We start from the raw sequence: 12520 nt of genomic DNA on the forward strand, positions 1-12520 counted from the left end.
CCCTGAAGGTGCATCCACGCTGCAGCTGTGAGCGTGCTTTCCAGCTCAGGTAGACAGACGCCTGCTAACTCTGCTTTTGCTACCACGCTAAAATTAGTAGCATAGCCAGGAGTAGCCCAGATTGCAGCGTGGGGGTCCGGGTGGTTTGTACTCAGGCTGCCAGCCCAAGCTGCTGCCTGTGCTTCCCACGGCTATGCTGCTGGTTTTAGTACACTAATTCAGGAAGAGCTGTCTACTTGCACGGCGAAGCATGCTCCTAGCTGCAGTGTAGACATACCTGCAGTGACTTGGCACCAGTGGGAGATCGGTGTAATGGAGCTCTGGTCTGCCACACTCACCCTCCACCCCCAAAGCATCCTGATATGCCCCCTACACCACAGGTCAGTGTGTGGCTGGCACAGGACGTATCTACACCAACTCCACCAGCTTTATGCTAATGGAGAGTTGCACTGCATAGGGTGAATTCTCTAATGACTGTATCTGGACAGTTCCTGTCCACTCTGTGCTGCTCAAGCATTACAAAACGGACATAGCAGCCCAGAGACTCTGACCCTTTGAATTGAACCCTGTATTAATTTTCCAAGGTTCAGCACAGTAACTCATTTAAAAGGCAAAATATGAAATAGAAAGCTTTGAGAATCACACAAGGAATTTCTAGAGTCTTCTATGGCACCCCTGACTGACATAAACTATGGCAATATAAGTGGGAATTTGTAGATCCTTTAAGTCATGATCCTCTCTCTCCTTAAGTGATAAAAAAGAGTTGGGGGGGGGGGGGGGATACACAAATCCCAATTCAATTCCTCCACCCCAACAAGAAACCTGGAAAGGTAAAAACAGTGGCAACAGGACTCGGCCAATTATGTTATCATACAATAAGATAAATTCAATTAGGTCAAGTCCTAATCTCCTAATAACACAGCTATTGATTAAGACATGCATATTAATGAATGCAACATTCAAGAAACTAAAATGCACACCAAATATAGGAATCATGAATTGTAATTCTAAACACTTCCTGCCAGGTCTAATTAAGGCTGAAATTGAAGATTTTGCTTGTCCTGCAGTTTGCTTTAAAGCCATTTGGGTGAAAGTTGCATAAAATTACAAGAAAGAATGAGCCTAGCTTTCCCCCAACTCCCCTCATTAGCTACTTAGTCATTGTGATGATTTGGGGAATCTGTCTACACAATCAAGGAATTCTGTGTGAGAGAAGGAACTTGCTATACGTACCTGTCCCAAGCTGCAAACTCCATTTTGAAGGTGCAGCTTTTTGTCTTCTCTGTTGTCCGTTGACCTCCTTGGTGGACTCAAATTCCAAGGAGCAGTGATACAGTAGAGGGCTGTTAAATGGGGATGATTCTCTGTTCAAACACAAACATCCTGGACAATAGGCTGGCTCCTGGTTTGTCATGGGTCAGGTAGCCTGGCAATAGGGTGACCAGATAGACCATGATAAGAGTGGGAGGTAATAGGTGCCAATATAAGAAAAAGCCCTGAATGTCAGGACTTTCCCTATAAAATCAGGACGCCTGGTCACCCTACCTGGCAACAAAGTCACCTGGAGTCTGTGGTCACCTGAGGAGGATGATCCGAGAGTCAGCTGACAGAGGGACTGGAAGCTTATAAAAGGGCAGGAGCCCCCTGATGTGTTGGGATCGGTGTCCATTTTCACCAACTCAAGCAGAGGGAAGCTGCTGTAGGAGCCTGATGAAGCCAGGGGTATACTGCCTACCTGAGCTCAGACAGTTTCCTCCCCCTTTCCCCTCAGACTCCTAGGGGAAGGGTGAATTAAAATGAAGGACATTGTGTTCCGGATGCGTGTTATTTTTTAAATGATCTGGACTCTCTGTGTATTTCTTGTCCTTAAGTAAAGAGGGCTGGTGTTTTAGAATCCTGTGCAAAGTGTGTGTTATCTGCTATATCTACCATGCACCCCTGGACGAGATAAACTGTGGGCCCACATGGCTGGAGCTCTGGGAGAGGGTGTGTTTGAGCTAAGGGAGCATCTGAGGGAGTCAGCACTGGTAACAGGGGCTAGGTAGCTGGATCACGGGGTCTTCGGTGTCAGGAGGGTATGCTAGACAGAGGGTCTGCAACCCAAGAGTTTGCCTAAGACCCCTAAGACATGGGCCATGCCTGAGCTCTGTTCAGACTCCAGAGGCCTAAAGCACCTGGAGATTCAGAGACTGGATGCCCCCACTGCAGTTTGGTGAGTAGCCGGGGGGGACACCGGGGGACGGGACGGGGGGACACTCGACTAGATCTATGACAGTAATAAAATAGGCATGAAAGAGTTTGCATTAAGACATCGGTTCAAATCTGTCAGCAAAGGGTGAATCTAGCTGTGCTGTTTGAACAACAGTGAGGGAAGCAGAAAAGACTTAAGGCCTGGTTCTTGTCTACACTGCGGCCCCTTTACACTGGTCTGGCAGTACATTGCACTTGCACCCACTCTTAAGGCCCCAGAATGGTGTAGAAAGGCCTTAGTGTGGTTGAGAATTCAGGCCACTGTGTGTAAATCCAGACTAGTTCCATTGGTTTACTGCAGCTTCTCAGTACATGACATTGGTGACTGATTTTGCTTGTCAGAAACGTGAAAGACCACTTCTTTGATCCATGGCCAACATTACATCCATTGTTTTGTATGATTGTAGCAATCTGGACTAAGTAGGAAGGCTAGTATTAAAGCCACCTAACCAATGCGGCTGCATGCTTGCAAGAGCCACAAAATAACACTAACACCTTTCTTTATTTATTTATTTCTATTACAATAGCACCTAGGCTCACCAATCAAGGACCAGAGCCTCATTTTTCGAGGTGTTGAATAGACACACAGAAAAAAAAAAGTCCCTGCCCCCCAAAGAACTCACAGTCTAGGAAGATTATGAGAAGATACACTAGTTGGACAAGATAAGTAAACAGACAACAGGTGGACACAAGGAAGGACAAGGTAACAATAAAGTTATCAAATATTTAACCAGAGATCTAAGCTCATTAGTAATCACCTTCCTAGTCAATGTCTTGTCTAGATGTATGATAGAGTGCTCTCAGTGAAAGAATTTGGAGACTTTAGGTGATTTTAATCTTACCTTTGTCCTTTAGACTGATGGAAAGAGGTTTCTGCTTCACGCTCCCAAATTATCTATTTTACATTATGAGCAAACCAATACATGACTGCAAAAGTTAAGAAAAACTTGACATTGTGCTTTGAAGCTATGGCCTTGAGGTTTGTTGTCTTGAGAGTAATGGGCATATTAACTCAAGTCTGGAGGCTGAGTGTAACTGAAACTGCATGATGAGCAAGGTGGATATTCCAACATTGGCTAGTTCCACAGAAACTCCATACACACACCCATGCCCACACACATTACCGAATGGATATCAAGTTGCACTTTTAGAAAGTATCCTCTCTTTGCAAGGGGTCGCATACAGAGCAAAGTTCAGGTAAACGCAGCATCCTTTCATGTTTTATTTCTCTAAATGCTCAGATAATCTTTATCTCTGTGCCTGGAGCCATGTGGGCTTGAACTGTAAGATTTCACAAACAAAGCCACAATGGGCCTTCTGAGAACTTGGATGGGGAGACTGCCAAGAAGAGTAAATTGGTGCAGTAGGACTAGCACCGGGGATTCAGCAGAGGGCACTCTTCCCTCGGTATATTGAACCAATGCCCAAGATGATGTCAACGGGCATTGTGCTGTAGAACGTCCTACCTTTAAGAAGCAAATTAACATCAAATAACTTGTGGTAATTTAAAATTCCTCTGCACTTTTCATAAGTGTCCTGGCTAAATTCCAATTTGGTCATTAAAATTTGCCTGCAGTTTAAATTGTTTACTGTATTTTTCTACCCTCCCCGACATAAAGTGTTGTACAGTGTTGCTTGGCTCTGTTCAGCAGCTGTTACGTTCCACCCTAAAAGTGGCTGCATTTCAGTGGAGGGAAGAGGCCTTGAAGTGATTCCCATATGCACATTTCGTAGAGCACTTAGGATGAAAGGCACTACATAAATGTCAATCATTTAAAATCTTCAGTCTCAGAGAGGATTGAACATTTCCATCCTTAGGAGTGTGGTGATTCAAGAAGTGAGCTAACCACTCAGTCTTGTGACGTAGGGCTCAGACAGGACCTATTTTAAAAGGGAACTCCCTTTCCTCCTTTCCTCTCTATTTATCTTCTGCCTGTGTGTTATGTCAATTATTTTAATGAAAGAGGACCTGCAGTCCTCCACCACCTCCCACCCATTACCATCTTTCCATCGCCGGAGGACTGAGTTTTGGTCCTGATCCTGAGATCCCATGAGCACCCAAATCCCTCATTGGCACATGGTGCATCCTTTACAACATTGACTTGCAACATTAATGCAAAGTGGAGGCTGTGTATTGTTCCAGGACATAACTAAAGCCTTTAAAATGTACTCAGTGTTTATAGCCTCCAGGCCTTATAAACTGTGTATGTAGAAGTGACTCACTGGTAAGGTTAGTGATCCGTCACTGGGGAAGGAATCCCTGTTGTTATTAACAACAGTGGGACACATTCTGCCCTGTTATATCTGTCAGTGGGCAGGGTCCCCAAATCAGAATCCCTCTTCGGCAAGTAACTTAAGCACATGCTTAAGTCCCATTGACGCTGGCTCTGATTCAGTGAGGTCCTCAAGCATGTGCCTTTAATTTATTTCACCTGCTTAAAGTCAGGCATGTAGTTAAGGATCTCACTGAATCAGGGCCTTAAATGGGACTTGAGCACATACTTAAGTGCTTTGCTGAAGACAGATGAACTTAAGCCCCTGCTCCAAATCTCTGTTCAACTGGGGCCTTCAGCTAGGGTATGTTTATACTCTGGTTTGTCAGGTGTGGAGTCTTTCGTTGTTATATTAATTTGTTTTTCATTTAATGTGTGGCCAGAGACACAACAATGTGGCCTGTAAAATAATGATAAATAAATATATTAATGCATGAAAGATGAGAATAAAAGGATCCAACATTCTATCATTCCCCGATATGTCCATATTCCCAGACCGACTCAGGGTTTTGCCAAGAATCAAGTGTTGCCTGGGCTTGTCTCTATTTTAACTAGCTCTAGTTAAAGCTCTTGACTTCAGCTCTTGGACTGAAAAGTTAACAGCCTTCATTACAGCTACGTTTTAAACTCTCTAATCTGAACCCCTTGTAATGGAAATGCTGACAGAGGCAGTACAAAGGAGACACTTTTCAGAGTAGCAGCCGTGTTAGTCTGTATTCGCAAAAAGAAAATAACAGCTATTCATTTTGCTACTTCAGGTGAGTGGAAAGCACAGTTTAAAAATAATAACAACTGTATTTTTGCATTTATATTCTGCTTTACTTCCAAGGATCTCAAAGTGCTTCACAAATATTAAAGGCATATGGCCCAAGTAAACCTCACACTTCTGTCTGAAATGTTTTTATCTTCCTCTGTTACAAATGACACCTAAAATTATTCTAACAAGAAATTAGAGAGGGGGAGTTCTCTGTTTTATCAGTTTGTTTACTTTGTGCATTTGACCGCACTTCACATTAAATTCACTCCCCCATTACTTCAATGGGACTATTTACAGGCTGTAAGATTAAGCATGTGCTTAAGTCTTTCAGGACTGGAGCCTTAGGACATCCAGGATACAAGTAGCACTTACACCTTTAGCTGGCCCTCTGCACAGAGTGAATTTCATCCAAAGGGCATAGTCAATTTCACCATCATCAGTCTTTCCTGGTATTTCTGTGGGTCTGCCATGCAGGAATGGAGCACAGGAAAACATCTAAAAAGAAAACAGGAAAATGGGGCTATGAAACCACAACTATGGGCAGAGGGATTCAGGGGTGGGTGTAGCGCCTAAAGCTGCCTTGAACTAGGATTGCTAGAAAAATGTCTAATTTCAGTGAAAAATTCTTTTTTTCCTCTTCCTCCCCCCCCAGCCATCTCTACTTTTAACTCACCTTCTAAAAACAAACTCGACCTCAAACTGGCAGTGTCCTTAGAGGGCCAGTGCAAATAGTCAAGCTGAATAGTGTGCCGGGAAGTTTAACAAACTCCAGCTTTTCTGGACTGACGGGAAGCAGTTCCAATGCTGAGAAATCTGTTGGAAAGAGCCCATCAGCTCTGCCCATACAGCCTATTCCTGGGACCTCAGCATCAGCTGATGGTCAACTGCCATGCAGGGTATGGGGGAGGAGGCAGTTTCTCAGGAAGCGAAGTAGAACTTTAAAGATCAGTCTTAATTAGCACTTAGCAATGAAGTGGATGTGATAGTTTTTCTAAGTCTCTAGCCTCCGAGGATCTCAAAGCATTTTACAGACATTAACAAATTAAACCCCAGTACCACTTAGTGAGGTCAGTGGTGTTATCAGTGGGCAGACTGAACCAAAGAGAGGTTACGGACCAGATTCACAAAGGGACTTAGGCAACTAACTGCCACTTTACGTGCACAAGTACAACATTTAGGTGCCACTGGCATCCACAAAACCCCTGCTTTTTTTTACATTTTTGCAGTAAAAGATCCTTCCCTGGCTACGTTTCTGCCTGCCTCCCTCGAGGCATCCAGACTCCTAAAACTCAGCTGGCTCCACTAAGCAAAGGAAGCTAGGCGTTCCGCTGCCTGTCTCACCTGCGGAGCCCAGTCTGGTAGGCGAGCTCTGAGCTGGCCCACCCGCTCAGGTCCCATCTGGCCAGAGGAGGTGCTGCTCACTTTCTAACTTTCCACCCAGTGGCTAGCACATTCACTTGGGACATAAGAGCCCCAGGTTCAATTCCCCCCCGCTTGATGAGGAGAAAGGATTTGACCAGGGAACTGCTGCCTCTCAGGGGAGTGCCCTAATCATTAAGCTATGGGTTATTAGGGTGTGGGGCTCTCCTACAGCAGCCTATCACATAGTCCAGTGATTAGGGGGCGCTCCTGAGCAAGGTGGGAAACACCTGTTCAAATACTTTCTCTCTATATCAAGCAGAGGGGCAAATAGAACCTAGGTAGCCTACATCCTAGGTAAGTGAGCTAACAATGGGGCTATAAGGTGGACAGTGATGGGGCTTGCAAGAACCAGCTTAGATGCTTGACTCCAGGAGACCGACTCCAGGCTGCAGTTCACAATCAGAGATAGGCCGTTTTCTGCAGCCTTGACTCAGGTGCTGAATTCCCCCAGAGGGGAGGGGCTTAGAAGACAACCTTCTCAATCAGCATCTCCCATTGGCTAGTTTAGGTGACTCCCTGCTCCAGGGACAGGTTTTTATGAATTCCATTCTTCCGAGCCTTTGTCTCCCTGTTCATTCTATAGGGAGCTTGGGAACTTACCCCCGGTTTGTGAATCCCAGTGATTTTCTACACATTGCAACAGAGTCGGCGCTAGGCATAAGCAGACTAGCAAATGCTTAGGGCCTCAAGCAGCTCAAGAGGGCCACCTATTTGCTTTCTATTGTGTTTTGTGGGGGGGGGATTACTCCTGCTTAGGGCCCCCAATGGGCTAGCACCGCCCCTGCATTGCAACATTGGCTACATCCACACTATGAGCCAGAGGTGTGTTTTCCCTGCTCGTGTACACTTATTTGCACTAGCTCTCATCAAGCTAGCATGGGTAGCCATGCAGAGCACATACCCACCAATGTCAGGGCACCGTAGCAGCACTGGAGGTGGGAGGGTACAGATGTTATCACACATCTACCAACCAAAAAATCCAGATTGCAAAATTGGAATACAAGCCCGGTGACAAATCTACACATTCCAGGCATCCAATTGCCCTCAGGAGCCTTGGGCCATGACGATCAGGTGCTCAGGTTTGTTTACATGTAGGTTCTTTTCAAGTAGTTTGACATGTCTGTAATTACATTATCCCGCTGGCTGGCAGAGGTTCTTTCATGGGCTTAGCAATGTTAGCAGTGCAGGGGAGGTGTTTGTTTGGGAGATGGGTTTACTGTTCACATTCCTGTTTCTAGGTCAGCAAGCAAAGTGATTACTCTATAGCAGGGTAAGCCCAGAGGTTGGGTTTTAGTTTTGCCTCCAAAAAACCTCATTAGTTTATTTGCAGAACCATACCCCGTGGTGGTTCAGAACGGAGTCCTGATTTAGCCAACCTCCCAAAGAGCAATGGGGTGGGAAGGGTTGGATAAATGGATCCAGATGTGGTCAGTCACCATCAATCTTGGGGGGTTTATAATAAAATAAAATGTTATGAGCCGGTTGGTAAAAAGAAATTTTCATTTGCTTATATTTCTGCTGCTCTCCTTGTCAGCAATGCTGAACTGGGCTTGCCTACCACCACACCACTCCAGGCAATAGATACCAGTGCTTGGATCATAGCGGACCCCGGATATTTCCCTTCAGCATTTGCTCTAGAAACTCCTCTGCAGTGAGATGCAGCCTGTTCAGGTCTGCGGGACCCGTGAGATCTGATGGTGTACAGGTATATCAAGCCCCTGAGAGGACCAGGAGTCTGGCCTGTGAGCTGCTCCAGTGCTTTGGCTGCTCACGGCCTCCAGCACGGACACTGTGAGAAAGTTTGCAGATGTGCAATCTGTGTGTGGGCCTCTCCGTTTCAGCCTGACCATAAGCCATGAGGAAGGTGTTTAAAGCGAAGCAGATTCATGTTTTCAGAATCAAGGCCTTAGCCACACGCCCCTCTACCCCCTTTTTTTTTGTTCCCAAACTGATCCTGATTCCTATTGACATATTCGCTAACCATAAGTATTAAATGAATATGAACATATTCCAGCTTGTTGATCTTTGCAAATTACCCATTTTCCCTTTGACTATCCATGAATCCCTTTTGCTGGTATGTGCTAGTCTGTGCTTGAGTAGGTAACTGGGACTTTTTAAACAAGAGGATAATTGACTGATACTTCCAGGATTCACAAATATTTTCACTAATACTGGTGGTGATCTCTAAACTATCGGAATCCACCCAGGACAGTAAAGTTAGGGACCTTAAAAATCTGTCCTAGCATTGGACTGGAAGCCATTGAAAACAGCAAGGCACTGGTGTGATGTTCTCACACATCTGTCCTACCTAGAACATGGGCCCCAGTCTTCTGAACCAGCTGGCATATCTGCCTGGCCTTCAGGATCATCCTCAGGTACAGTGAATGGCAATAGCCTAGGGCCAGATCACCACAGCTAGGCCACAGCATGGAGCAGGTGAAACCTGTTGGACAGCTAGAAATGAACACAAGCATTTCTGGCCACCACTGCTCTCTGAGTGTCCAGGGGCAGAAATTAACCCAGAAAAATCCCCAGGCAGGACACCACCTTCTAAATAAGAGGATGGACGCACCCTATTGTAGGTCATTAGAAAAGTCCTTTCATTGGTAAAATTATATAAGACACAATTAAGGATGACTTGTTTCTTCCTTTCTCAGAGTAGAGCTTCCATGGATAGGTTTATGAACTATTGAGTCGGACCAATTTAGACCTACATGTGTTCTGTTTAACTTGAACATATAGGGCCAAATTCTGCTCTCCCTTATGCGGGTGAAAATCCAGGGGAACTCCATTGACTTCGGTAGAGCTAATCCATATTTACAGTACTGTAACTGAAAGTAGAATTTGACCCAGAGCCAGCAAATCCATTTGCACCACACCTCTCACGTCTTTACTGTTCTTTTTCAAACTTTCCTTTTACTTTTCAGCACATGCAACATTTTGGATCAGATAACAGATTAGCCAATAAACTCAAAAACAAATTACCTCTCCTCTGGATATGTATCATCTGACTCAATTTCACTCTGACCTTCACTAAATTGTGTGAAATAACATTGTGCTGACTGAAGGGGCTAGCCTGTAGCCAAAAGTAGATTAGGAAGAATGGAAGTGTGGTGGCTAGCAATGTTCTTTTGTCCAGCTTTTATTCATTGCCAGACAAAAGTATTTCATTCTTCTGATAATTACATTTTCCTCGCCTTTAATTTTCTGTGAATTTCGTAAGGCAAAAGGTCCCAGAGACTCTGGTCCTCTCTCCAGAGTCCAGGGACAACAGAGCTGCAGCAGTCAGTCAGTACAAGTTATCCTACACGTTTTCCTGACAATGCTTCCTAGCCCTGGAGGTGCTGAAAGAACTGTAGGGCCACATATATGTCAATAAGGAGTCTGGTGGCACCTTAAAAACTAACAGATTTATTTGGGCATAAGCTTTCGTGGGTAAAACCCCACTTCTTCAGATGCATGGAGTGACAATTACAGATGCGGGCATTATATAATGACACATGAAGGGAAGGGAGTTGACAGGGCCCTGTCAACACTGGTTCTCCACTTATGAGGTAACTCCTTTCCCTTCACATGTCATTATATAATGCCTGCATCTGTAATTTTCACTCCATGCATCTGAAGAAGTGGGGTTTTACCCACGAAAGCTTATGCCCAAATAAATCTGTTAGTCTTTAAGGTGCCACCAGACTCCTTGTTGTTTTTGTGGATACAGACTAACACGGCTACCCCCTGATACTTGATATATGTCAATAGTTAGTTAATAGAGGTGCCAGTAGATGGCGCTCAAGAATACATTCCCAGGCTGGGTAGGACCAATAAAGCTTCTTGTGCCCTGCAAATGGCTTCCTCTGTGCAGCTCTTTATATGAGCTCTTAAGAGGGGGGACAACCGAGGGGGTGAGGGGGAGTACACTCTCCATGGCCCATTTAATCCTTGACCCCTCTGGATTTGTGTTGACTAGGAAGAGCGGTTGAGTTATGTTGGGCCTAGCTAAACCCAATCTAAACTCAACTCTTGTCCCTAGGGTAGAGGCAGGACGTAATATTTTGTAGTTCCTGCCCAAGCTAGTGCCTCAGCCCAACAAACCATAGGCCACCGAACATCGACTGCTTGTCTTCACTGTCAAGGTCCTTCACAGTCAGTCCCCACCCTACCCTATCATCTCTCATTCCCTATAGAGCTGTCGACGCTCACCTCCGATTGGCTCACGATACTGGCCTCCATCACCCACTTGTGACACTTTCCAACAAGCACTTCCATGCTTTCTCCCATGCTGCCCCACTCACGTGTGGGACATTCCCCATAAACATCTGCAAAGCTAAATCACTAGCCACCTTCAGAGCCCTCCTTAAAATTCTCCTTTGCCATGAGTCCTACAAAGACCCTGACAAAGGTCTGCTGCTGCTGGTGTGGTGAGATCACCACCCATCAGACTGACTCCTTGTACTTCCCTGTCTGCCCGTATCCATCTGTTGTCTCTTTTTCTATACTTAGATTGTACTTAGCTCTTTGGGATAGGGACTGTCTTTTGTATTCTGTGTTTGTAGCACAGTGGGGTCCTGGTCCCTGACTAGTGCTCCTAGGCACTACAGTAATATAAATAATAACCGATCAGTGAACAACCATGTCCTAGTTTTCTAAATGGAGGACATAGGTATGGCCCCCTCCATCATTTTCTGCATCTCACTCTATCATTTCACTCCTTCAGGACATTTGCTGGAAGTGTTCAATGCTGTCTCCTAGCTATAGAAGGGAAAGGAGCTAAATTATTCTCCAGTCTATTAATATGTCTATAGCACCATCGGTGTGTCTGGTTCTTATAGTGAGACTGTGCCGGAGGTAGGTTCAGATTGATGGGAATTTGCAACTATCTGTGTGGCAATGAGGTTTTACGACTGAGCAGTCAGTCACCCGACTATCTCGCAGAACATGCCGTAGCTTATCATGGGATCCTGCTGCATGGGGAGAATAACAACCCTGTGCTCAGTAGGATACCTCACAGTTCTGATGGTTTGGGGAAGAAAGGCAGAAGTGTTCTACATTGTCCTGTATTATCTACCCGGTGATGGACGCGGCGCAGGGCTGGAGGCTGGTTAGAAGCACTGAATTGTGTGGCAGCCTGTCTCTGTTGGTCAGTGGCTGCATAACATGCTTACACCATAAGGATCCAGATTTGGGTCAGTAAGGATATGTCTACACTGAAGTAAAAGACCCACGGCATGGCCATGGCTGGCCCAGATCAGCAGACTCAGGCTCGTGGGGCTCAGGCTGAGGGGCTATAAAAGAAGCTTCGTTTACCTTCATTGACCTGACTTCAAATAGATGGTGTCTCTCTGGTGTCTGCAAAGTGATCTTAGATGCTTGGAAGTAGACTGCTCTCTTCATGCAACAACTTGCAAGTTCTCAAGTTCTCAGCAAGTTGTTCTCAGCAAATTCCCAAGTTGTTGTTGCGTTACAAACATTATATCTGTTTCAGAGTAACAGCCGTGTTAGTCTGTATTTGCAAAAAGAACAGGAGGACTTGTGGCACCTTAGAGACGAACCAATTTATTTGAGCATGAGCTTTCGTGAGCTACAGCTCGCTTCATCGGATGCATTCAGTGAAGTTGATCTATAAATACTCCCCTCATACAACCAAACAATGGCAGGTCACTGAGGCCTGGTATCCCAAAGGTCCGAGGACCCATCTGACATCATGCTCTGTGATCCTGTCAGTCCCCGTCCCCATCACCTCTTCACCCTCAATCCATGGAGGCAGAGCCAGTCTTGCTGCTAGGGATGAGCAAACAGCCCTTGTCCCCCTCAACACTAAGGG

At 45.4% G+C, this 12520-nt stretch overlaps 1 protein-coding gene across 1 annotated transcript in view; it reads right to left on the reverse strand.

Annotated features, from left to right (window-relative positions):
• Positions 1-5669: 5669 nt before the first annotated feature.
• The window catches only part of PFKFB3 (6-phosphofructo-2-kinase/fructose-2,6-biphosphatase 3), a 113739-nt gene continuing 106888 nt past the window's right edge, over positions 5670-12520 (reverse strand). Inside the window, exon 16 of the mRNA XM_048836668.2 lies at positions 5670-5775. Coding sequence (XP_048692625.1) covers positions 5685-5775 — 91 coding nt within the window. The 3' untranslated portion in view covers positions 5670-5684. The remainder of the gene's footprint in view (positions 5776-12520) is intronic.

This window comes from Caretta caretta, chromosome 1 (assembly GCF_965140235.1).
Source record: "Caretta caretta isolate rCarCar2 chromosome 1, rCarCar1.hap1, whole genome shotgun sequence".
Lineage (NCBI taxonomy): Eukaryota > Metazoa > Chordata > Testudines > Cheloniidae > Caretta > Caretta caretta.